Consider the following 26,711-nt stretch of genomic DNA (forward strand, 5'->3'; position numbering starts at 1 on the left):
ACATGCTAATTGATAGAATCATGCTTACAACATGCTAATTCATACTAGAATCATGCTAACAGCATGCTTATTCATACTAGAATCATGCTAACAGCATGCTTATTCATACTGAAATCAGGCTAGTTACATGCCAAGTCATGCTAGAGTCATGCTATCAACATGCTAATTGATAGAATCATGCTTACAACATGCTAATTCATACTAAAATCATGCTAACAGCATGCTTATTCATACTGAAATCAGGCTAGTTACATGCCAAGTCATGCTAGAGTCATGCTATCAACATGCTAATTGATAGAATCATGCTTACAGCATGCTAATTTATGCTAGAAGCATGCTAATAACATGCTAATTCATGATAAAATCATGCTAATATCATGCTAGAATCATGCTAACAACATGCTAATTCATGTTAGGCTGGCTTGTTTCAGTTTTTACAGTGGTTGGATTGTTGACTGCAGGGATATTAAACATTATTTTAGCCAGCTTGATACTTTTTCAAATTAAATAATCTACTTCTAACAGGCTTTCTCAAGCCACCATAAAGTTTGTCCTCAAATGTTTATATCTAGTTCTGACCTCAACTGCATTTGGGATCAAAATGATGAACATCACATGGCGGGATTCACCATTGTTTAGTCTATTGATGTTTTGGCTCTGCTGATAGGCTGTGAAGTGCACAGTATTGACAGCAGAGCTTTCCTGAATGCGCCGCCTATTTATTGCATAAGCTCCACCACCAGTGAGTCGCGTTACATCCTCTGGTATTCCTGATTGAGTGCTAACAAACCAAAATGCACATTGATTATTTCAGCAAACTGAAGGATCGAGTAGCACATATAATTAGCTATGGGACGACCAAGAGTGTATCTCATACCCTGTACATCGGTGGACAAATCATGGTTTTGTCTTTAAATATTTATTCAAAAACTCTCAAGGGCACCTGTTCCTAATAGTTCTTGCCTAATGCTTCTTCATGCGCTGAGCTCTTGAAGGACTCCTGTTTTGCATCTATAACAGCGGTCCGAATGCTCATGGGATCATCTGGGATTATTGACGCATCGTTAAACATCTCACAAATACTCAGCGCTAATGCTAACTTCTCTCGTTTATCTACTAATAACACTGCTGCACATGAGTAAGTTAGTATTTGTTTTACTCTTCACCACCGTCTTTAACTAGTCGTTACACCTAGTTAGTTGGTCTTTCTCTGTAGAGATTATTATTGTAATAGTTAATTCTCATAAAAAGTATGCTCTAGATCAAGGGTCACCAATCTCGGTCCTGGAGGGCTGTTGTCCCTGCAGGGTTTAGCTCCAACTTGCCTCAACACACCTGCCTTGATGTTTCAAGTATACCTAGTAAAGCTGCCGACACTGCAATTTTCTCCCCATAGACTTCCATTCATACTTACACGAATGCGTCAGACCGGAAACGCAAAGTCTTGTGACAATTTTCGCAGTTCGCTATATTGGAAAGTTCAAGCTTGGTAACTTCCCTGCTGAAAATCCAGCTTAAACCAGCCTAGGCTGGTTGGCTGGTTTTAGCTGGTTGACCAGGCGGGTTTTTGAGGGGTTATGGCCATTTCCAGGCTGGTTTCCAGCAATTTCCAGCCTGGTCTTAGCTGGTCAGGCTCGAAAATGACCAGCCAAATCCAGCTAAAACCAGCTTGACCAGCCTGGTTTAAGCTGGATATAGCTGGTTTTGGCTGGACTCCCAGCTTGGCTTGTCTGGTCAAGCTGGTTTTAGCTGGTCATCTCCCAGCCTGACCAGCTAAGACTAGGCTGGAAGTGGCCAAAACCTCTCTAAAACCAGCCTGGTCAACCAGCTAAAACCAGCCAACCAGCTTAGGCTGGTTTCAGCTGGATTTTTCAGCAGGGTTCTGACCAGCAAAATTGCATCATATGATGGCATGAGACCAATCAAAGACCAAAACATGACCTGTCTGGATCATCTTGTTTAATCCCGCCCCTTTTCGCAGCGCCATACAACAGAATTTCGCAAGCTCAAACTCTAGTCTGACCGCAGACCTTTTTAAGCTTTTTCAGGTGTGTTTGATTACGGTCGGAGCTAAAATCTGCAGGACACCGGCCCTCCAGGAACAAGTTCGGTGAAACTTGCTCTAGAACAAACTTGGTTCTAGAGGGTCGGTGTTTTGCAGATTTTAGCTTCAACTTGCCTCAACACACCTGCAAAGACATTTTTAAAAGCCTTGTAAGAGCTTCATTAGCGAGTACAGGTGTGTCAGCCCTCGAGGACAGCGTTTGGGCACCGCCTATCTAGGGAATGTTGTTTGTACTTCTGATTCGTTTCATCATGTCAAATAATCCTTTAGTTCTAATATAAGTCATGTTTTTTGTAGGATTTATTTCGATAGTCAAGTTTTATCAACAGGAAAAATTTGTTAAATTCACTTGTTAAGTGTGACATCACGCGAAGTGGCTTCCGAGTCCAATCACTCTGTCAAACTGTATGGGGAGGCTCAACAAATAGACCACTTGTACATTCAGGAAGTGTTCAGGAAAAGCAAAACACCAGCGAAGAGACTTGACACACAGGAACATTAACACCTTACTGCCAACTAGCATTTCGGAAGTGTTAATGCAGACCAACAGAGCATAAAGCAGAAGTATAAATGCACAGCTACGCGCGTTGCATGCGCCGTGGGTTACGCCGGTCACTTGACGCAGAAGTATACACCAGGCTTTATCAAGCGGATGAGTAAAACAACATCAGAGTTACAATGTAAAAAGCAATTAGATATATTAAATAAGCAAGTAAACTCGCCTTAAAAGGGACAAGTTGACTTTACATAAAGTAAGTAAAACCATTGTAACTTTGAACTATGAATTTCTAGAATTACTGTATGCACCGTTTATTTATGTTATAGTATGTATATATATAGACATAAGGCCATGTGAGTGATAGATTGATTTCAGGACCCTGTATATTTACATACAAACCCATTAATCCATTTATTCACCTTGATGATTTGTGCATGAGACAATATTCCTAAAATATCTGTTGTGTATATGTATTTGTACTTTATATCTTGTAGAACCATTTGAATGAATATGTAAATTTAACTTGTGACCGTTATATGGGTCACATTATATGAGTAAGAAGGTTTCATTAGTTAATTTAGTAACATGGACTAATGATGAACAGTACTTGTACAACATTTATTAATCATAGTTCAACATTTGTTGATGCACAAACATCCACATTCATGCTTGTTAATACTAGTTAACACACCATGCGTCATATGTTTTACGCAGCAGATGCCCTTCTAGCCACAACCCCTCCTTTTCACTCACATACACTACGGCCAGTTTAGTTCATCCAATTCACCTATAGCGCATGTGTTTGGTCTGTGAGGGAAATCGGAGCACCCGAAGGAAACCCACGCCAGCATAGGGAGAACATGCAAACTCCACACAGAAATGCCAACTGGCCTAGTTGGGACTCGAACCAGCAACCTTGTTGCTGTTTGGCAACAGTGCTAACCACTGAGTCATCAAGCCTCCCCAATATGTTTTATTCAAATAATTTAAAGTCCCTCGAACTGTGCGCACAACAGGCTAATGTGGCAAATGGTGAAGCAGCAGGTTTGTCAGGTGGTTGTCTGGACGAGCTCTGAGCTTTTCTTTTGCTCCAGCAGGGATGTGAAGGCAGAAAGCGGACGCCAGCGACACCCCTCAGGTGGCATGAGTGCCAAGGAGATGGTGATTGGCCTGGAGGGGGTTGAACTGGGTGCAGATGGCAAGGTGAGTCCACACATTTTTCTTTCTTTCTTTCTTTCTTTCTTTCTTTCTTTCTTTCTTTCTTTCTTTCTTTCTTTCTTTCTTTCTTTCTTTCTTTCTTTCTTTCTTTCTTTCTTTCTTTCTTTCTTTCTTTCTTTCTTTCTTTCTTTCTTTCTTTTTCTGTCTTTCTTTCTTTTCCCTCCTTTCCTTCCTTTATTTATTTCCTTTTCTTCTTTCCTTTCTTTCTTTTCCTTCTTTCCTTTCTTCCTTCTTTCTTTCCTTCCTTCCTTCCTTCCTTCATTCAGTCCTGCCTTCCTTCCTTCATCATCCAAAACAACAACACCAGCCACATGAATACACTGGACAGTCAAGTAGCAGATATATCCGCACCTGTTCGATTGTTTTTAAATGCTTTTCATTGGATATTACGTCATTGAATGCAACTACGCATGACTTTACAGAGAGCTTACGACCTACTAACTATGGCTTGCCTTAAGAACATGTGATGCAACCGAAGTCAGAACAAATTTAAAAAACTAAGTCTAGTGTGGACTTTGCATTTCCGTTAAGGATAGAACTTACCAACAGCTTGTGCCACATTTTTTTTACACATTAAACTGTCAGTCACTGGATATTTTGTCGTCTTCTGACTAGGTTTGTCGCGATACTGGAATTCGATACCAATCGATACTGAATTTTGTAAATCGTCCATTTCCAACATTTGAGCGCTGTTAAGCGCGTTGTTAAACAGCGCTGACTTGCCATTGTGTTTAAATGCTCAACAGAAATGATTGTAATTGGTCGTGAAGGTCATCAATTCACTGAACACACCACTGTTTAATGAGAGTGTAAACACAGACACGGACACTGGACACAGGAACATACAGTCTTGGAGAAAGTTTTTTTCTGTTATCATAAATGCAACATGCAGTTCCAGTTGTGACTGAATGAAGAATGATCGACAAGAAGCGCTGAACTGAACATGACACATTTGAATATTCGTTTGTGCTTCACTTTATGATTTCAGAACATTTGGGATATAGTAGCCTACATGACAACTTTCTAGTGACTTATAATAGACTACCTTCATGGCTTAGGTGGTTTATAAACATAGAATATAGTCACAAGATTTGGATTTGGATCGATGCCGATACCCGATTCAGCAAAAATATGCGGTATCGAACCGATATCCGATCCAAGTATCGGGATCGGTGCATCCCTAGTTGCAGGTTTGTGGCTTCCTTCAAAATATCATCATTCGTGTTTAACAGAAAATTGAAAGGTGAGTGAATGATGACAGAATTACATTATTTGGTTGAACTATACCTTTAATAAGGTCATCATTGAGTGCAGATGAGTGTTATGGTCACTTTTTAGTGATGTATCTGTAATCATGTTGAATATACTAACAATGTTTCTGTCAATCTCTTTGCAGACGGTGTCATATGCACAGTTTCTGTATCCCACCAATGTCCTGGGCCGTCGAAACACCATCGACTCCACGTCGTCTTTCTCTCAGTCTCGTAACGCCAGCCATCGCAGCCTCATTCTGGCTCGTGCCAACAGTAACCAGAGTAGCCTTGACACAGGTGCGTTTGCCAACAGCTTGTCATGGCTCTTTCATTTTCTCTCAGTCTCCTTAATATGGCCTGACAAGGGGCCGCTTGTTTGGTTTTAATGAGTATTTTGGTAGGACCTCAGTTTAATGATATGTTATTTATTTTGCTGGTTTAAGCAAGGTCATGACTTTCTCAGGGCTCTCAAGTTTTATCAGAAGTCTGGAGTTTAAACCAAATGTCAAATCCCCTGACTAACAAGCTGAATTTCCATGACTTATAATGAATACTTGTGTTCCTTCAGAATTTAGCGATTCTGTGATCACTGAATTTAATGCATAATTAAGTAAATGGTGCAAAATTTAGAGCCCAGTCACCAGACATGAACATTATTGAGCATGTCTGGGGTAAGATGAAGGAGGAGGCATTGAAGATGAATCTTGATGAACTCGGGAAGTCCTGCAAGAACGCTTTCTTTGCCATTCCAGATGACTTTATTAATCAGTGATTTGAGTCATTGCAGAGATGTATGGGTGCAGTCCGCCACGCTCATGATCATATTTTATTTTGGGGGATGTCTAGGTGTTGGGGGTGAGGTGTCTGAATAACATAGATAAGCAACTGTACTATGCATCGGGGTTCATCGTTCCTGCGTTAGGATACTATACCAATGACTAAATGTACTAATGACTAAATGTAAATGTAAATATACCAAAGCTGGCGATCCGGGGCTGTTACAGACTGTACCAAAAAGCTGAGGACCCGGGGGGAGGGGTAAAACTACTGAAGTTTTCCGGGAGAAATAACAAAACGGGAGGGTGGCGTGGGATGGGTCTAAAATACAGGAGACTTCCGGAAAAAACAGGAGTGTTGGCAGATATGCAAGAGAGTCCTCACTGCAGCCCGCAGCTTGATGACATACTGGACCAGGTCCACTACTTATTGCCTACTCCTCCCCCAACTCTAAACCCAACTGTAAAAGTAGCATGGGCATTACCTTAGTAGGTAGTACAATGTCCACTTCGTATTGAACCTGGTTCAGTATGTCATCGTGATACAGACTGCAGCGAGGACATCTTGCTCGGGACACCAACAACAAACACTACGTCATAATCATGCCTTTACAAGAGCAAGCTCCTGATTGGTTAACACAGCGTGAATGTCCACGAATGAAGTTCAGATTTTCCATCTAGAGCGATTCGTTCGATTCGCTTGTCACGCATGAATTGCATGAGTCGCGTCTTTACTTTGACTTAACATGTAAATCACTTGCGCTTGATGCTTCATCCGCATATGATGTGAACGCACCATTAGACTCCTTCATTTGTATATTTGCTCTATTTATTTCTGCTTGGAATTTGTTTGTTATATTGTATGCACTCCCCTACAAAATCAACCCAATCGATCTAAAGTTATTAAGTTATCTAATAGTTATGTTGTCTTATCAAAATAAGTTCTCTAATAGAAAATTTAAATTTCGCAATGTACTTTTCTTTTTTTCCAATATCATCCAGTTCTAGTGTGTGTGCCTTCATGTTGCTTAGTAATGAATGTACTTACAGCAGGATCACATGTTTTACCCTCTTTTATATTCACAGGGAATGAACTGGGAGATTTCAGGGAGTACGACCCAAATCTTCTGGATGACCCACAGTGGCCATGTGGAAAACACAAAAGAGTGCTGATCTTTCCCTCATACATGGTGAGTTATAACATTTGCAGAAATTAGTTTCAAATATCTATTTATTGAAAAAAAGGCTGTTTTCTTGCTTAAGACAGAGGTTTAGGAGTTGATGTTGATGAAGCAGAAGGAAAATTAATTTGATAAATTATGGAAATATTGTGGCTGAAAAAGCTGGTTGTTCTTAATTTGCCTTAAGATTAGCTGTTAAATAAGGATTTGCTTAATTACCCTAATTTTAACCTAATTAACCTAATTATGGTTTTAAATGTCACCTTAAAGGTTCACATAACCCTAAAGTATTATTTTTTTTTGAGATCTTTACAGATTTGTGTGTGTTGAGCATCAGTTAAAGGGTCACGAAACACCAAAACACATTTTTTGAGCTGTTGACAGCCGTATATGTGTCCCACACTGCTAAAAACACTATTAGGACACCTATATTTCACTAAAAAGTGTAAATTGGTTGCATTTGCGTTATTTTAAGCAAATTCGTACTTCTGGTTTGAAACGAATTTTTGAAGCTGCTTCACGGTCATGACATAATAGCCTGTATTCCAGCGTGCAGACTGGACGTCTGTGCCAGAGTGTGTCTTATTACGTCTTACAGTGTGCTGCATTAATGCATGAGTAAAGCTTGGTTCAAACCAATCAGCGCGCTCTATTGTGCAACTTCATTAATATTCATTACTGCCGACTGTTTAGACGGCAGAGACGCAACGTTGTGTTGGCAAAACAAGCGTGAAGTGTTGCTTTTATAGTTTGCTGCCGTTAAGTTTTGTTTTCATTTTCTCTCTGTGAGAGCTCAGCTGGAGTCACGTGTGGATTAACAGTGTACGCGACGCTCGACAACAATAACTTACGTGTTTAAGGAGGATTATTGTTTACCTGAGAGCTGTTCTCATCTGCAAACGCTGAGATCCGGATTCGCTTGTAGTCTTCTCTTCATAAAGACGCGGCTCTAGTTGTTGGTGATTGTCCTGTCTCTACAGATTTGGTAAGTGAGCGACCAGCGCTCTTTGTTTATTCAGTTTGTTCGTATCGAACTAAGTTAACTATTGCACCGAGTGTAAACATGTTAGCACTACAACCAAACTTTAACCTCGAGTAGGGTTTTTACCGCATTTTGTGACCGGAATAACACACGCGGCTTTCTGACACTACCTGCTGTGTGCATCTAAGTTTCCGGAAAATGCAGAGTTTTTTTTTTCTCTCATTCGCCGTGCGGTATCAAACATTGCATGAAAAATACACGCTTGCAGCAGTTCCTCGAATCAAATATCTCGTTTGTCGCGAGGGACATGAATGAATTCCCTAAATGAAAGAGCCAAACTGCAGTTAAAGTCCTCCATTTAATAATTTGGCAAATAATTCGACTACAGATGTCCATGTAAACACAGTCACTTTGTCCCCTGTGTGTGTGTGTGTGTGTGTGTGTGTGTGTGTGTTTTGACTCGGAAAGTCAGCGCGCCCAAATAGACACTTCCACACCAAGCCTCTTTTCTTCCTCCGACACTCCCCCTAAACAGAGCTGGACACGCCCACTTTTCTGACTTTTTCCAAAGTAGAGGTGTGAAAACACCCTGCTGAAACGAGGGGGTTTCATGGCCCTTTAAAACAATGTGAGCACCTGTCAGCTTTAATTGTGGGGAAAACTGGATAATTTTGAGCTTTTGTCAGCTAATTTCAGCTTCCGAATCGAAATTGGCATCGTAGCGCTGAACTGCAAGTGCAAAGATGACGCGTCGATTTCTCATTATTTTTCATAGTGGAAAAATAGCCGGCTTCTTAATTATTCATGAGAGCACATGCTTTCCGAAGGCACAGACCTGCCAGTGCCAAGCCCAAGCTGTGAGACACAGACCCACGGCACTCAGTATTTAGCCGTTCATGAAGGGTCGTATGTGTTTGTTTTCATGATCCACGTGGTTTGTTGCATGTTTTTCCCCACGATCCTGTCAGTGTCAATCATACAGCAAAGCTGTTTGTGTGCAGCAAGCATTTTTGTCGGGAGAGCGGTACGAGAATTGGAGAATGGCGGACGTTGTCTTTTATCAGGAGTTCGTTCACATTTAGACACATCGCCGTGCTGCTGTGTTTGCCTAAATCCTCCAGATTACTAACAGGGCTATTGGTTCAAATAGACAGGGTAAGAGACCTGCTGCACTGAGTCTGCATTCAGACCCGGGGATTGAGGGAAAATTCCTCATTTGTAGTGTTTATATGAACACGATTACCTATATAATGATATAAATTGTGGTTGTGTGTGTATGAAATTAGGAATAACAGATGTAGCAGCGTGTTAAATTACTGTTTATTTCTTTGCATTTGAACTTTGTAAACTATAAAATCACGCATCTCCTCACAGTTTGTGTCTCATTTTGTGAGCCGACTGACAACAGTTGTTCGCTCCCCACCTTCTCCCCTGCTGGCCACGCCCACTCCTGCCCTTTGCTCGCGGAGCTCCACGCCCATTATGATGCATCTTTTGAAAAAATTCTGAGGTAGACCTGAACCGAAAGTGGGGGGGTTTCATGACCCTTTAAGCTGAATGCTAGTATCTTGAAGAAAATCTAGTAAAATATTATGCACTGTCATCATGGCAAAGATAAAAGAAATCAGTTATTAAAACTATCATGTTTAGAAAAAATTATTCTCTCAGTTAAACAGAAATAGTGAGAAAAATATACAGGTGGGCTAATAATTCTGACTTTTACTGTATAATACATAAAGTGATATTTTGTTTTTGTTACATCATGAACTTGAGTCTCTAGTCGTTAGTTAATTAGTAATGAACTTTGCACAGCAGAAATACCAGACTGGTGGCCTTGAAACATAAGAATCGTCTGTGTTCTGAAATCTGACATTGTGCACAGCGTCACTCTGACTGCATGAAGTCTTCGCTTTTATTTTTTCATTATTGTTCACTGAGAGTGATTTTATCATGTTTACTTAACAGAAGACTCGCTGTTCATTTCCTATTGGGCTCTGTTATTGTTTTTGCATTGTATGGTAGACATGTACTTGAACTCAGACTCGCAGACAGTCCAGGAGACGGCCTTCCCCTTCCTTCTCTTGGTTATTTAACACTTGTAACAATTGCTATTGTGTTCTAGCAGGGAAAGTTACCAGTGAGAATGCATAAAGGAATTGCCATGCAGTTCTCATGCACACTATGTCAGACTGAAAATCCCCAGACATTTGTATTATGTTGTATGTATCAAGTGAATATGACAATAATGATCTGTTATTTCATTATTATTATTATTTTATTTAAAGTTTGGAAGTTATGATTATTGATAGCACCTAACTGTAAACATTTGGGTGTAAAAGTAACAGATAACCGATAACAGACCCTAAAAAAATGCAAACCCATCCACAATAACACCCCAACTATCCCTAAACTCCTAAATCTGTTCATTCAGAGCAGGTTAATTGTAAATATATACAGTTGAAACAGTAATATGGGGTACGGATTTGGCATAAAATAAAAAAATCTTGATTCATTGAACATTTTAACTCTATTACAATTAATGAACGATTATTTTATTTAATATAATTATAATTATTTTTGCCCTCATAGTTCACTGACAGGTTTTGTACAGTACATATGCCCACATATTACAAGTGAGAGATTGTTGAATAAAGGATGCGTTACTTGATTTTAAAATAATTGAAGGAAACAAACGCTATCTATGATTATTTATTGAACATCAGTGCTGAACAACTGTCATTAAAACACACATTGCCTTAAAGGAAAATTAAATAACTTGCACTTTTGGAAACAAAATAATAGATGCATCGTATAAATGGACGACTACGTGCAAGGCTTGTGCCGTGGGTCACGCCAATCACTCAACGCAGAAGAATAAAACAGTCTCAATGGCACCCACTCTCGTCACCAATACCAAGCCGACCAATCACAGAGATTGCGCTACGTGTTGTCGGAATGTGTAGTAAAACTTTTTTTTGAGGTGCACAGGTATGTGACCGCGCGAAGACTGCCGACCATTAACAGAGCGGGGTCATGTGACTCCACAAATGGTAGGGACAGTAATCGAAAAAAAAGGACCTCGAAAAATCAGTTGATTATAGGCTCTGAATGTTAAATACTTTTCAATTAATTGCCCAGGTCTAATATGGAGGTAAAAAAAAGAAACCTACAAACGATGCAAATAAATGTTTTAGCCTATTAAAATGAATGGCCTGAATCACGCTTCAGGTCTCTCCATACCACTACCAGTGTGCAGCATCCACTTGGATGATATGACAGCAGCCACAGGACAACGGCGCCTGTCCGCTCACCACACACCAGCTATAGGGGGAGCGGAGAGACATTGACACAGCTAATTTGGTGGATAGGGTTGGGTACTGAAACCTGGTGCCATTAAAGCACCCGCACATTTGTAACCGGTATGTACCGGACCGAATCAGCATATGAATTTCGATGCCACTGGTGCTGCGACAAGGACGTAAGAAGCATCAAGGGGTGCATCAAAGGCACACATAGGTACGCGTTGTCACACCATCTCTAAACATTTCATTCTAAACAACTTAGAGGAATATGGACAGGCGATGTCAGGCGTTTGTTCTTGTTGCTTAGAGAACGAACGGACGCATGCAACACGCACAGTACAGGGCATTCGGTGTGCGGGAGCGACTCTTCAGATAAACACGCATGATCGCGTTCATCAAGTTTGCTTAAACTAAGCGTTCTAAAGCGTATTTTACAAGCATGATCCTGATACAGCAAAAATTCTGTGTAAGGAGGAAACACGTCAAACTTAATGACACATTTGAGGACTCATGAAATCAACTTAAAGGCAGAGGAATGCACTGTCTCTGAAAGCTGGCCACATCATCTGGCACTTTCAGTGAGTACGTCCATGGACACCAATGCTCCAATTTTAATATGATAAAGACAATACTCTGATTAAGAGTCTAGACTACCATGTAAACCGTGATTTTTGATTACCTTAAAGGACCACAGACATCTGTGTTGTGAAATGCGGTTTTAAATTCCACTAAATGAGCACTCTTCCACCAGTCCTTACTTAATGCTCGCATCAAATACCTCAGTTTGTCATGGGGGCATGAATGAAATGTTCCTGAATGAAAGTGAAACTGCAGTTAAAGTCGAAAAATTTAAAATTAAACACCTAAAATTACATGAAGCTCTGAAGGAAACATGGATAGCATGGTGACGCGATGACTTTAATCGATCTACTGTAACTGCTATAACATGTAAGACAGGATCATGAAAGGAACATTCAAAAAGTAACTCATGTAAACACCCGACTCGTATTATTGCCTTATTCAGATTAAGACAAATCATTAGATTGCTGATAACCATGTAAACATAGTCATAAGCGGAGTTCAGTATTTTGATGAAAGCCTTTCCACAGGTTAGTAGTAAGCTAATGTAATTTCATAATGCAAATCTTAAATTCATGCTAACCAACACATGATCTAAGGAAATATATTAATGTAATTCAAATGTATAAAATATGAATTGATGTTTACTTTAAGCTGTAATTATATTGTTCTATTCAAATTATTTTTTTTTTTAAAAGATTTTGTCAAATTAAAGATTTTTCTAGATTCATCCACCATAATTTTGTGGCTCAAAAGTATCGGTTCAGGCACCGTTACCGTTTTAAAAGTTTTGATTTAACACTGGTATCGAAATAACCCCAAACAATACCCGACCCAGTTCAGGAGAAGTGCCATGGGATTTTTAATGACCACAGAGAGTCAGGACCACGGTTTAACATCTCATCAAAGACGGCACCGACTGACATTATAGTGTCTCCTTCACCATACTGGGCCATTAGGACTATATGTTGAGTGACCCTTGTGGCTTCACTAACACCACTTCCAACAGCAACCTAGTTTTCCCATGTGGTCTCCCATCCAGCTACTGACCAGGCTCAGCCCTACTTAGCTTCAGTGAGTAACCAGTCTTGGACTGCAGGGTGATATGGCTGCAATGAGAAAACACAAAGAGCATGCCAAAGAGAAAACCAAAACATGCTTTGAACCTGGCCAAATATTTCAGTGACCCAGAGAAACACAGTGGCTCTTTCATCTGTGTGAAAATGTTTGTGCTCATATGTGTATTTGACATCAGGTCTCAATAAATATTCTCACTTCTTTACAGACCACGGTCATCGAGTACGTCAAACCCTCTGATCTGAAGAAGGACATGAACGAGACCTTCAAGGAGAAGTTCCCACACATTCGTCTGACACTGAGCAAAATCAGAAGGTAAGGAAGTCAATGCGCAGGAAAGATGTCTAATGCTCTTTTGAATAAGTCTTTGATGTCCCTATAGTGTGTGTGTGTGTGTGTGGAGTTTCAGCTCAAAATACTGCACAAATAATGTTTTATAACTCTTTAAAACTGACCCTTTTAGGCCGTAATGGTCTAATTGTGGTGTTTTGGTGACTGTCGCTTTAAATTCAAATGAGATTTTGCTCTTTTTAAAAGAGGGCGGAGCTACAAATGCCTATGTGTCAGCATAGTGGCAGATTAAAACTCTAATGGCGGATGGCTGCTTCTCACTCAGGGCTGTTTATGCTAATGATGGAGAAATAATCACTAATGGGCGGGGCTTTCCCCCTCTGATGACACGTATAAAGGGAGAATGTCAATCGAAGTGTTTCTACAGCCTCTTTTTATTAAGTGTGATTATAAAAAATTGATTTAATTAATTTTTACCATTAAAGACTAGCTATATTCACACACTGCTGCCACACAAATGTGTTTAAAAAGTGATTTTTACATAATACGCCCCCCTTAAAGTGACAACTCATCTAACAATTACAAAAATAAAACATTTAGTAACACTCCAGCGGTTCTCTTTCTTCTATTGAACACAAAGCAAGATATTCTGAAGAATATGAACACCCCCAACATTTTTTTTTTTTTTTTTTTAAACTTTTGTTTTTTATTCGTTTTAACATAACGGAACAAACAGATCACCAGAGGCATCACATACAATTATTACATTCTTCTTATACAGTCGTTTTTATAGTACAGGTTACTCTCCCATCAGCCCCCACCCTAACCCGTCAGTAAAAGGTACTGTGTTATAAGCATAAACACCAACATAGTTTCCTTCAAGTCCATATGATTCAGTCTTTTACAATCTGTAATGTGCGGTCCAAACAAAATATTTCACATATATAATATACATATATATGTACATATATTGAAAAAAATAATAATAATAAAAATAAAAAATATAAATAAATATAAATAAGGGGAGGAGGGGGGTTCGCACTCATTGCAAAGCATTTCCTAGCAAATTATATATTTTCTATATTCTTATATATAAACCATTTTGACCAATTTTTATAGCATTTATCCATGTTTAGTCTTAAAGAAAAGGTGAGTTTCTCCATTTCAAACATATTATCTACAATTGTTATCCACTCATCCTTTGTTGGTGGAATCTCTTCCAACCATTTCTTGGTTATTGCTTTTTTACTAGCAACTAATAGTATTTTGAGAAGGTATTTGTCTTGTGCATTAAAATCGGTTTGTATATTTCCTAAATATATAGTACCAAAGCTATGATCAATCTCAAAACCCAGTATTGATTCAACCCAACATTTTTTTTTAAAGTGACTAAGGCTGTATTATATTACTTTCAGGGCTTTACATTAACACCCGCCAAATGAGGGTAGATTTCAGCTTTGGCGGGTTGGACAGACAATCCCACTAGCCACTTTGGCTGGTTGAAAATAATTTTTAAATTTTAGTTTTCCTAAAAGCAGAGTTCGACAATTTAAGGATGACCCAATATGCATGCTAATGTGATCTTGGAATCGAGAAGTAAAATAATTGTGATCACGCGAGCAGAAGAAAGCAAGTGAATACCGAATGAGAGAACAGCTGATGTGATGCGCGCGACTTCTTAAAACGCGCACCGGTCGCTTTCACTTTGAACAGATTATTAAATTGCCTATAGTTAACCGTGTACATGTGATCATCCTTTCATTATCACACACGGTATGTTTCACCTGCTTTCATTTGCATACGGTTTTCTGTGCTTTCATTTTTGTTATAATTGTTTAATTATCTTTTTTTACATTATTGCTTTAATGGGAGATGAACTCTCCATTTATTTGCAGTTAACTGGTGATCCAAGAGATCTTAGCCAGGACAGATTACCGTGATTATTTTTGATACATGACAATAGTTATTTTTTAAAAGTCAATTGCTTTTCGTTCTTTTTTAAGAAATGTTTTGTTAAATAAAAAGTATAGTATACAGCTATATTTTGCTTGTTTTGACACATTAAAAATTTGTGGCTAAGAAATAATTATTGTTTCGTGTGGTTATAGAGATAAATTTGGTAAATCGTTGTTTTTGAGCTCTAAAAAAAGTCATGTGAAATCAAAACTAATTGCAGTATAACACTGTGAAACCATGACTCCTTTGCTCATGCTCATTGAGCAAGCCCATACTCGACACACAAAAAGTGAAATGAATGAGGACGCATGTGGACATAACACACAATTTAAATCAAGTAATTTTAGCATGTCGACATCAAATTTATGCATATAAAATAAATTTTCCCAACAACAAAATTTTGGCTTGTGAAAATGCAGAGTGGCTAGTAACATTAGAAAACTACTAGCCACAGTGACTGGTGATTAATAAAGTTAATGTAAAGCCCTGATTACTTTTAAAAATAAATTTCCTCAACATTGAAAATCAAGCTGATACTTTGTTGATTATGTCGCTTTCTACATATTCTACAACTTTTGAAGCTTTATTATTCAGGTTTTCAGTCAAGATTGAACTCTTAACACAGGTCTTTCTGCTATTCAGAGTCCAAAGTTGACCAAACCAATGGCTGATTTATACCCATGCTGCAAGCGTGAGTGCGCAAAGTCCAGAAAAACTTGAACAAAGCAGTTTGTCAATAATAAAACATGTTGATTTCTGCTGGGCTGCTAAATAAGAAAGTTTAGAATGATAACAGAAATGATGTCAGGAGTTTTAGTAAATAGTTTCCGGTTGATTCAGTCTTTTTGCACAAAATCACAAGACAAGCCTTTTAAATTACGTGTCTTTAAGTGCAGTAAATAATGGGTCAAAGCTGATTTATACTTTGGTGCAGCTTTTGTGCGGTTGCAGACCCCTCGCCATGGCTGACGCTGATGCGCACCTCTCAAAAAATGGAACTACACATCGCATAGCACAAGCTCTGTGATTGGTCGGCTTGGTTGTGGTGACGAGTGTGGGCGGCGCTGAGAGCTGCAAGCCTGATGGAGCGAGTGTTTACAAGTGTGGAGTCCCGAGCTTCAGATGGAGACTTTTTGTTTTGTGTTTACCTTCTGATTAAATTTGTTGCACATCTGCCGGTTTCCACCTCTGAATGAGCAAGTTTTAGCTACTTGTACTATAAGGTAGCATTAAAAAAAATAAAACCCCCGCAAAGGAACTCGACACAGAGGAACACAAAAACCTACTGCCAGCTAGAGTTTCAGAAGTGTTATTGCAGAGCCGATCACTCAACGCAGAAGTATAAATGGCTTTTTTATCTAAAATTTGGACATTTTTGTTTTTAGTGACACCAGTGGCCATTGAGTGAACTGCAGCCAGCAAATTTTTTGCTAGCTCACTTTCTCTCTTGAGCTTGTGATTTATTGCCCATTAAATTCATGGCAAAGTTCCTATTAGTTTTTCACTTAAATGTAAATAGAAGCTTGAAATGCCTTTTCATTGATTATAATAATAATTATAACTAATAATAATAGCACTCTTTCCTGGCAAAAAATAAACACACAGGAAAAATGACAAAAGTGAGAAAGCATCAGTTTAAAAAAAGTCTGTTCAAATCAGTATGAATATGTTTGCACAAACTCAAGACATCACAGGTTCATGAACGCATTATCATGCTAATCTTTATTTACAAGTAGCATCTCAAAGCTCTTTGCATGCATATAAACACTATAGAAGTAAAAACATACATACAAGAAAACTAGACAAAAACATAGCCAAGATAATAAAAACAAAGACATTTTGTTAACAGTTGAGGAGGTTAAAAAGGACACTGTTATGACAGTTTGACCCTCAAGAGTGCGCACAAACGTCACACCAATTAGATTTTCCCAGCATAAACACTCCAAGATAAAACAAATCAGTGTACAAGTTTTCATAAATAACCTTAGAAGGCTCTCTGAATGATTGTGAGTTTAAGTTACTTTTACTGTAGCATCGTATGCATTTCCAACGTAATCTCAAAATGCCAGCAAAGAAACTCGACACAGTCAGACAGAAACCCCATTGATTATTACATTTTAGAAGTACAGCAACAGACTGAAAAGCAGAAGCATACTGTAAATACTCACAATGTTGTCAGCCATGTGCCATCACTAGTCGTTAAAATTGTATAAATTGGGCTTCCAGTTGAATACATCAAATTGACTGTGCCAAAAAATTAAAAATAGTGTTGGGTAACTAGAGTATAGAGCCAGATCAGTCTCAAAAATGATATGTTTACAAAATAAAATTCATGCACAATTCACATTCACAAAATTTATTTTGTAACACAATTTGGAAATACACAAATCCCATTAGAAAATTCAAAACAACTCATAAATAAACAAAACACAATTCAAAAACACAAAATAATTTTTTTTAATTTAAAACACAATCCATTAATATGCTAATTTTATTTGGACATTCAAAACACAAATCGTAAATACACAAATCCAATTTTTAAATTCAAAACACGATTCGAAAATATGCAAATCCAATTCGTAAATTCAAAACACGATTCATAAATACACAAATTTAATTAGTAAATTCAAAACATGACTCATAAATGTGCAATTCTAATTCGTAAATTTAAAACCCAATTCATAAATACACAAATTCAATTTGTAAATTTAAAACACAATTCAGAAATATGCAAATCCAATTCATAAACTTAAAACAATTCTTAAATACACAAATCCAATTCATAAATTCAAAACACAATTCGTAATTATGCAAATCCAATTCGTGATTTAAAACATGATTCATAAATACACAAATCCAATTCATAAATTCAAAACACAATTCGTAAATATGCAAATCCAATTCATAAACTTAAAACAATTCGTAAATATGAAAATCCAATTGGTAATTTAAAACATGATTTATAAATACACAAATCCAATTCGTAAATATAAAACACAATTCGTAAATATGCAAATCCAATTCATAAATTCAAAACATAATTCATGAATATGCAAATCCAATTCATAAATTTAAAATATAATTCTTAAATACAAAAATCCAATTCATAAATTCAAAGAACAATTCGTAAATATGCAAATCCAATTCATAAACCTAAAACAATTCGTAAATATGCAAATCCAATTCATGAACTTAAAACAATTCGTAAATATGCAAATCCAATTGGTAATTTAAAACATGATTTATAAATACACAAATCCAATTCGTAAATATAAAACACAATTCGTAAATATGCAAATCCAATTCATAAATTCAAAACATAATTCATGAATATGCAAATCCAATTCATAAATTTAAAATATAATTCTTAAATACAAAAATCCAATTCATAAATTCAAAACACAATTCGTAAATATGCAAATCCAATTCATAAACCTAAAACAATTCGTAAATATGCAAATCCAATTCGTAATTTAAAACATGATTCATAAATACACAAATCCAATTCGTAAATATAAAACACAATTCGTAAATATGCAAATCCAATTCATAAATTCAAAACATAATTCATAAATATGCAAATCCAATTCGCTAATTTAAAACACAATTGTAAACTCAAAAAAAAATTATAAATCTGCAAAATGAAGTTTATGAATTTAAAACCCAATTCATAAATAAGCAAATCCAATTCACAAATTCAAAACACAATTCATGAATACGTGAAATGCGTTTCTTTTCGGCTTAGTCCCTTTATTAATCTGGGGTCGCCACTGCGGAATTAACCGCTAATTTATCCAGCATATGCTTTACGCAGCGGATGCTAAATTCAAAACTAAATTTTTTAATTCAATACTCACTCATAAATCTGATTCATTTGTGGAATTATGTATGATTTTTACTTGTGAATTCACACATTGTGTTTTTAATTTATGAATTGGATTTGTGCATTTATGAATTGTGTTTTGACTTTACCAATTGGATTGTGTAAATGTGAATTGTGCGACTTTTGTTTTGCAAATGTATTCTTCTTGAGACCATATCTGGCTCCATACTAGAGCATTGAGTTGAGTATGTGGCATTGTGTTTGGTGTTGTAGCCTGAAGAGAGAGATCCGGAAACTCACCCAGGAGGAGTTCGGCTATGAGGAGTCTACAGTGGCCATGGCCTTTGTTTACTTCGAGAAGCTGGTGCTTCAGGGCAAACTCAACAAACAGAACCGCAAACTCTGCGCCGGAGCCTGTGTCCTCCTCGCAGCCAAGATTGGAGGAGACCTGAAGAAACATGAAGTCAAGCTCCTGATCGACGTAAGTTTATTTATATTGTTGTAGCATCGATAACGCATTTTGTCACCACACATGCAAATAACATGGAACACAACCGAAGGATTGCAAGGAGACGCAAAAACTGGCTGGGATTTGCTTATTGTGCAGAACAGAGACATTTTGAAGAATGTTGGAAACCTGTAACCATTGACTTTCATGGTATTTTTTTTTTTTGTACTGTAGTAGTCAATGGCTATCTATTCCTTCATTGAAACATTGTTTAAAATATTTTCTTCTGTGTTCAATAGCTTGAGTCATTTAAATCTGTAGAGTGTGAAACTGAGAAAAAGGACTTCATTCTAAACACTTAAACTGGAAATCTGGCAACCAGAAAAACAATTAAACTTACTCAAGAAAACTTGTCTATATGATTAAAGAGTAAATGTCTCATAAATAACAATAGCTCATTTTCGACAATAAATTAAAATAAAAAACCCTGTTGCGATAACCTGGATTTGGAACAAGTAAATATTAAAAATAAAATGTTAAATAATAAAACTGGAAATCTGGCAACCAGAAAAACAATTAAGCTAACTTGTGAATGTTCCATAAACGTCAATAGCTCAACACACAACAATGTGGACTTATCGCAATATCTAAATAATAAAACTGGAAATCTTTCCAACTAGAAAGTCAATTAAAGCTACTTAAGATAACTTGTTCATTTGATAGAAGAGCGAATGCCCCATGAATATCAATTGCTCATTTTCAGCCATAAACAAAAAAATATAACCACTTTGTGATAACGTGGCCTTGTCGCAACAAGTAAATACTAAAAATAAAATAATAATCTGGCAACCAGAAAAACTGTTAAACTAACTAGTGAATGTCCCAAAAATATCAATTGTTCATTGTTAACTATAAACAAAAAAAGTAGCCACGTGTTGCGACAATGTGGACTTGGTACATGTAAATAATAAAAATAAAATAATAAAACTGGAAATCTGGCAACTAGAAAAACAATGGAACTAACTCAAGATAAGATATTAATAGCTCATTGTTAGCCGCAAAAAAAAAAAAAAATGTAACCACATGTTGCGATAGCATGGACTTGGAACATGTAAATAGTAAAAATAAAATAATAAACTGGAAATCTGGCAACCAAGAAAATCAATTAAACTAATTAGTGAACGTATTTTATTTGGCCATAAAAAAGGTAACCACATGTTGCGACAACGAAGACTTGTTGCAACGTTAAATAATAAAAACAAAACAATGAAACTGGAAATCTGGCAACCAGAAAAACAATGCCACAAAAATATCAATAGCTCATTTTCAGCCATAAACAACAACAAAAAAATGTAACCACAAGTTGCCACAACGTGGAGTTGGAACATGTAAATAATAAAAATAAAATAATAAAACAAAATCTGGCAACTAGCACATATCAGCAGCTCATTTTTGGCCATAAACAAACTTTCTGCCTTTTGCACAGCAGTAAAATAGGCCCCCTGAGACTAAAATCAGACATTGTAGAGGGAAAAAAGGCATTCTTTAAATCTCAATAGGGTGTATTTTTAGACGTTCCGCTGTTGTGTAAGGGTTGTCTTCGATTACTGTTATGTAACGAAACCCCCTGATCTCTTTCCATCTAGAAACTGGAGGAGAGGTTTAGGGTGAACCGTCGAGAGCTGATCGCCTTCGAGTTCCCAGTTCTGGTGGCTCTAGAGTTCAACCTGCACCTCCCCGAGCACGAAGTCATGCCGCATTACAGACGCCTGCTGCAAAACTCCTAGCGACAGCCCCATCAGGAGAAGCCCAGCGTCTCTCCTGATCTCCCCCAGAAAAAAACCCTATGCACATCGCCAACGATCATCTCCAGATGTTGGAACGAAGACACTATTCCACTGTTCTCCTTTCGGCCAAAGTGACAGCTCTTTCGTTTTGACTTGAAGAAGCTACTTTCTAAAGGGAAGACCTCTTTCCTAGACTGTTGATTTTTCTCAGTTAACTGGGAACATTTGTTTTCCTGCTTGCAGGTGTTAGACATACTGAGGGTTCTGTCAGCATTTGATCGGCCCATGTTGTTCGAATAAGGTTGTTTTTTTTCTCGATGAAACACAAAAGTAGAAATCGCTGATGTTTTCAATACAGTGGCGAGCTACAAAAACGCGACAAAATTGGTCCGTTTGACCAGTGCTCTGTTCTGAAGCCGTAGTTTTTTTTTTAAGTAGAAGACTCAACGTTCATCCAAAAATGAAAAACACGCCAAACTTGTATCGCTTGGTTTTATATGCAAAACACGTTGAAATTCCGAAATATTGACCGTACAGTGTAAATAAAACCTTTTACAGAAAACAGTAGTGAACAAGTAGAGCTGCACGATATTGGAAAAATCTGACATTGCGATATAAAGTTTTTCTGTCATATGTACTGCGATATATTGCATCTATACAATTTCACCTAATAATTAAATAGCACTACTTGGAAAGAATTTATAGACACACTTTATTTTAAGCAGAGGGCTTAAAAAGGGCCGGTGTCCAGCAAAGTTTAGCTCCAAGCTCAATCAGAGACACCTGGGCTAGCCAATCAATCTCTTACTAGGCATTCTAGAAACGTCCTTGCAGTTGTGGCAAGTTGGAATAAAAATCTGCAGGACAGCGGCCCTCCAGGACAGAGTTTGGGCACCCCTCGTTTTAGGGCTCATTTTAAGAGACTGACTTTTTTTTTTTTTTAAGTCACGCTCCCGACAGGTATTATTCCGCACTCGACCCCTGGAGGGCCGGTGTCCAGCAAAGTTTAGCTCCAACCCCAATTGGACAAACCTGGACTAGCTAATCAAGCTCTTACCAGGCTTTCTAGAAACATCCTTGCAGGTATGTTGAGGCAAGTTTCAACTAAAATCTGCAGGACGCTGGCCCTTAAGGACTGAGTTTGGGCACCCCTGATTTTAAGGCTTACTTCCCGCTAGAGGTCTGCGCGGGACTGATTTTTTTAGTCCTGCTCCCGCCAGGTCTTATTTCACACCCAACCGCTTTCGCTGTGTATTTAGTCTTTATTCACCTACTGTACCCTTAGAATAATTTTCTACCCAACCCGACTATTCCCGCAAAATTTAGATCTGGTTGAATCCATACAATGGGTTTTTATGAGAAGGCTCGTTGCTCGCCAAATTTGTATCACTTTGTTTTATGTGCAGAACACATTTGTTGATATTCTGAAATATTGACCGTAAAGAACAAATAAAAACTTTTACCGAATACAGTAGTTAACAAGTAGAGCTGCACGATATTGGAAAAATCTGACATTGCGATATAAATTTTTTTAAGGCTTATTTTAAGGGACTGACTTTTTTTAAGTCACGCTCCTGCCAGGTATTATTCTGCACTCGACCCCTGGAGGGCCGGTGTCCAGCAAAGTTTAGCTCCCAGCCCAATCAGACACACCTAGGCTAGCTAATCAAGCTTTTACCAGGCTTTCTAGAAACATCCTTGCAGGTGTGTTAAGGAAAGTTTCAACTAAAAATTGCAGGACAGTGGCCCTCCAGGACTGAGTTTGGGCATCCCTGATTTTAAGCCTCATTTTAAGGGTCTGATTTTTTTTTTTTGTCCCGCTCCCGCCAGGTATTATTCCGCACTTGACCCCTGGAGGGCCGGTGTCCAGCAATGTTTTGTTCCAACCCCAATTGGAAAAACCTGGACTAGCTAATCAAGCTCTTTACCAGGCTTTCTAAAAACATCCTTGCAGGTATATTGAGGCAAGTTTGAACTAAAATCTGCAAGACACCAGTCCTCCAGAACTTTTTGGGCACCACCAAGGGTTTGGGCACCCCTGATTTTAAGGCTCCATTCCCGCTAGAGGTCTGCGCGGGACTGATTTTTTTAGTGCTGCTCCCGCCAGGTCTTATTCTACACCTAACCGCTTTTGCTGTATATTCAGTCTTTGTTCACCCGCTGCACACTTAGAATAATTTTCTACCCAACCCAACTATTCCCGCTAGAATGGGGGGGGGGGTAGCATGTGATAGACTGCGGGGGTAAGAAGGGTGCATGACCAGAAGGAACACGTGCGATTTCCGGGAGATTATCACTCGTTTGCGGGCATTTTGAGTCCCGCAAATGCATAGAGACAGGATGTCTGAATATCACGTTTAACAACTGTAGTGAGACGCAATCCAGTGGTACAATCTTTATTTGTACCGGGTTTATGATGGGGGCGGGGCAATGGATCGCGATGCTGGCTCAGCATTGTGTTGTCTATTGGCCATCGTCTATCGGCCCAACCCTAATGGGCGTTTTATTCGGAAATGTATTCTCGCGCTGCAAGAAATCTGGTATCCACCGGTACTGCAGACCACTAATTCCCGCGATTGGTCAACGATTAACTACGACTTTTCTTCAATAAACTTCTAATTTGGTCCTTGTTAATAGATATTAAGTTAGCTTAGCTATTGGGTAACATTTTGTAAATGTTCAAATTACCCTGCAAAGTTTTTGATGTATAAATAACTTAATACAATAATTTTTTATTAAACTTCCAATTGGCTAAATGTCTTGTGCCTGAATACTTGAACCTCTCTCAGGCCTTAAAAACATGCAAACAATACAATTTCCCTCCATTATGGTTAAACTCTGCAATGATTCAACAATTCTCATGTTCTGAACTGTGACTCTTGCTCAGATATAATCCCAACTCAGCATTGTATATCTACCGCATGCGATGTGAATATTGCGGATGCACACATTGCGATATCGATGCTGAAAGGATATATTGTGCAGCCCTTATTTGAAGTGATCAAAAAAGGTTCGTCAACACATGGTGTTGTTCAATAGTTTCAACTCAAAAGATAACAATTCACTTTAAATGTTGACTTCTGTATCTGAAAAAGAAAAGCAATACAAGTTTGGAACCGAATTTCGCCTTTAATAATCACTGTTGGAAGGTCTGTTGTGTTTCATGGGAAAATGAACAGTTGGAGCGATATCGAACAATACTTGACAAGGGCAAGTAAATGATGACAGAACATTGGTTTTCACATTCGTATGCCGACCAAGTTTGGACTGTTTGATTTCTGCATTCTTTCAGCAGATTATAGTATTTCTGTGTTATTAGTTTTTCCATTCACATCTACCTTAATTCCAAAGTTTGACACTCTGCCAAATCGGACGATCGCTCTCGGTTGAAAGCCTTAAAAAAAAAAAACGTTGAATGATCCTGAACTCTTGCAAGTTTGTGACTGTTTCTCGCCGACATTCTCATTTTGTACTACAAGTGCACTTTTCAGGCTATTGTGTGAATGGCAGAGCGTACACTACCTGACAGAAGTCTTGTCGTCGATCCCAGTTGTACGAGCAACAAATAATAACTTGACTTCTTGTTGATCATTTGGAAAAGTAGCAGAAGGTCGGCTTTTCTGATGAATCATCTGTTGAGCTGCATCCCAATCATCACAAATACTGCAGAAGACCTACTGGAACCCTCATGGAGCCAAGATTCTCACAGAAATCAGTCAAGTTTGGTAAAGGAAAAGAACATGGTTTGGGGTTACATTCAGTATGGGGGCGTGCGAGAGATCTGCAGAGTGGAAGGCAACATCAACAGCCTGAGGTATCAAGACATTTGTGCATTACAAACCACGGGAAAGGGCAAATTCTTCAGCAGGATAGCGCTCCTTCTCATACTTCAGCCTCCATGTCAAAGCTCCTGAAAGCAAAGAAGGTCAATTTGCTCTGGGATTGGCCAGCCCAGTCACCAGAAATGAACATTATTGAGCATGTCTGGGGTAAAATGGAGGAGGAGGCATTGAAGATGAATTAGCCACATCTGATAACAAACGATCAACTAGAAGTTATTATTTGTTGTTCCTAAAACCTGGATAGGCGACAATACTTTTCTTAGGTAGTGTACAGTGAGCTCTATGTTGAGGGGGTCTTCATCTCATTTAAATTAATTTCAGCCAGCATTTCCTCTGTTAGTGCAACCACCAAGCAAAAATATGTTGCAGACAGTAATGGCGGCGTCTCTCTAGTGGGACTTTTATACAGTTCTTAAGGGGTACATTTACGTACCGCTGTTGTTTTTTCTACCCTTGAGTGTTGATGATGACAGTTTTAGTGGTGTGGCTTGCTGCACTCATGGTTACCGTGTCCGTGCTCTATGTTAGAGTGGATTCTGAGCACATTTGTAGTGCTACACACTGTATGAAGCAACATCAGGTCATACCGCTGATAATCAACACTATTTGGCCGAACTGGGCCCAGAAGTGAAATCTGTATGACTAATATGCTACGGTGTTAACTAATGCATGTACACCAAAGCAGTGTTAAACTTGCGTTTGACTCGTACTTTTTAAAAGAAAACAAAATGTTTGATTTGATGGTTGTTTCGACTCCGTTTCCTTCGAACCTGAGACTTTCTATCACCGTCGGTGGTACAGAATTTTGTGTAAGCTGAATTTTATCTCACAAACTGTTTCTACATTCAGAATGATTATTATTTTTGAATGTGTGAAGTGTATTATGTTCACTATGCACTACTCGGTTCCATCAATCAGTTATAAGCATCTGTGAGAGATTAATGCTAATTTAAATCAGTTTAGAGAAAGAATAAACACTTCTAGATAAGTTTTGGCATTTAACCACTTAATTCTTTAATGAATAATGGATAGAATGTGAAGAGATAAAAAATAATAATAAAGAAAGAAGAAAGAACAAGATTTGGCCTTGTGAAATGCACTTTAGACTTTGTTAGCAAGTGACTGGGATGCCCGAAATCAATGAAACGTTTGTACAATGCTGATACATTTGTGTAAATATGCTGCTTTGCTTGTTCAATAAAAAAGCTAACATTTTAGGAACTGTTTTGTTTCCTTTCTATATTTCATTTCATGCAAGATGTGAAGAATTCAACAATAAATGACTGTGACTTAGGTGCTCTGTCAACGTTTAAATCTGCTTCATTTATAGAAACACAACAATGTTGCAATTTAAGTCATAGTAATGGGCATGCAGTGGCGGAGTGGGTTGCTGGTTCGAGCCTCAGCTCAGTTGACGTTGGTGCTCCGGTTTCCCCCATAGTCCAAAGACATGCGGTACAGGTGAATTGGGTAGGCTAAAGTGTGTGTGTGTGTACGTGATTTTGTGACATATCAGAACACAAATCTGTATAATGACATGGGTATGACACGGGTATTACAAAAAGGAGGTGAAATATGAGGACATTGGTGACGTCCTCATTTCTCAAAATGCTTATAAATCCTACAGAATGA

The 26,711-nt window shown here is 38.1% G+C and overlaps 1 protein-coding gene across 6 annotated transcripts in view; it reads left to right on the forward strand.

Annotated features, from left to right (window-relative positions):
- Window positions 1-26,296, forward strand: part of cables1 (Cdk5 and Abl enzyme substrate 1) — a 55,881-nt gene extending 29,585 nt beyond the window's left edge. For 2 of the 6 annotated variants that reach the window (XR_012384306.1, XR_012384312.1), the window contains 7 exons: window positions 3,662-3,767; window positions 5,179-5,332; window positions 6,898-7,001; window positions 13,141-13,247; window positions 19,276-19,483; window positions 21,097-22,399; window positions 22,774-26,296. Coding sequence is in view for 3 of the 6 variants with exons in the window: in XM_021478424.3 (XP_021334099.1) it covers window positions 3,659-3,767; window positions 5,179-5,332; window positions 6,898-7,001; window positions 13,141-13,247; window positions 19,276-19,483; window positions 21,097-21,237 (823 nt within the window). In the remaining 3 variants the exon portion in view is untranslated. 6 annotated transcript variants of the gene reach the window in all.
- The last annotated feature ends 415 nt before the right edge of the window (window positions 26,297-26,711 follow it).

Source organism: Danio rerio, chromosome 2, assembly GCF_049306965.1.
Source record: "Danio rerio strain Tuebingen ecotype United States chromosome 2, GRCz12tu, whole genome shotgun sequence".
Lineage (NCBI taxonomy): Eukaryota > Metazoa > Chordata > Actinopteri > Cypriniformes > Danionidae > Danio > Danio rerio.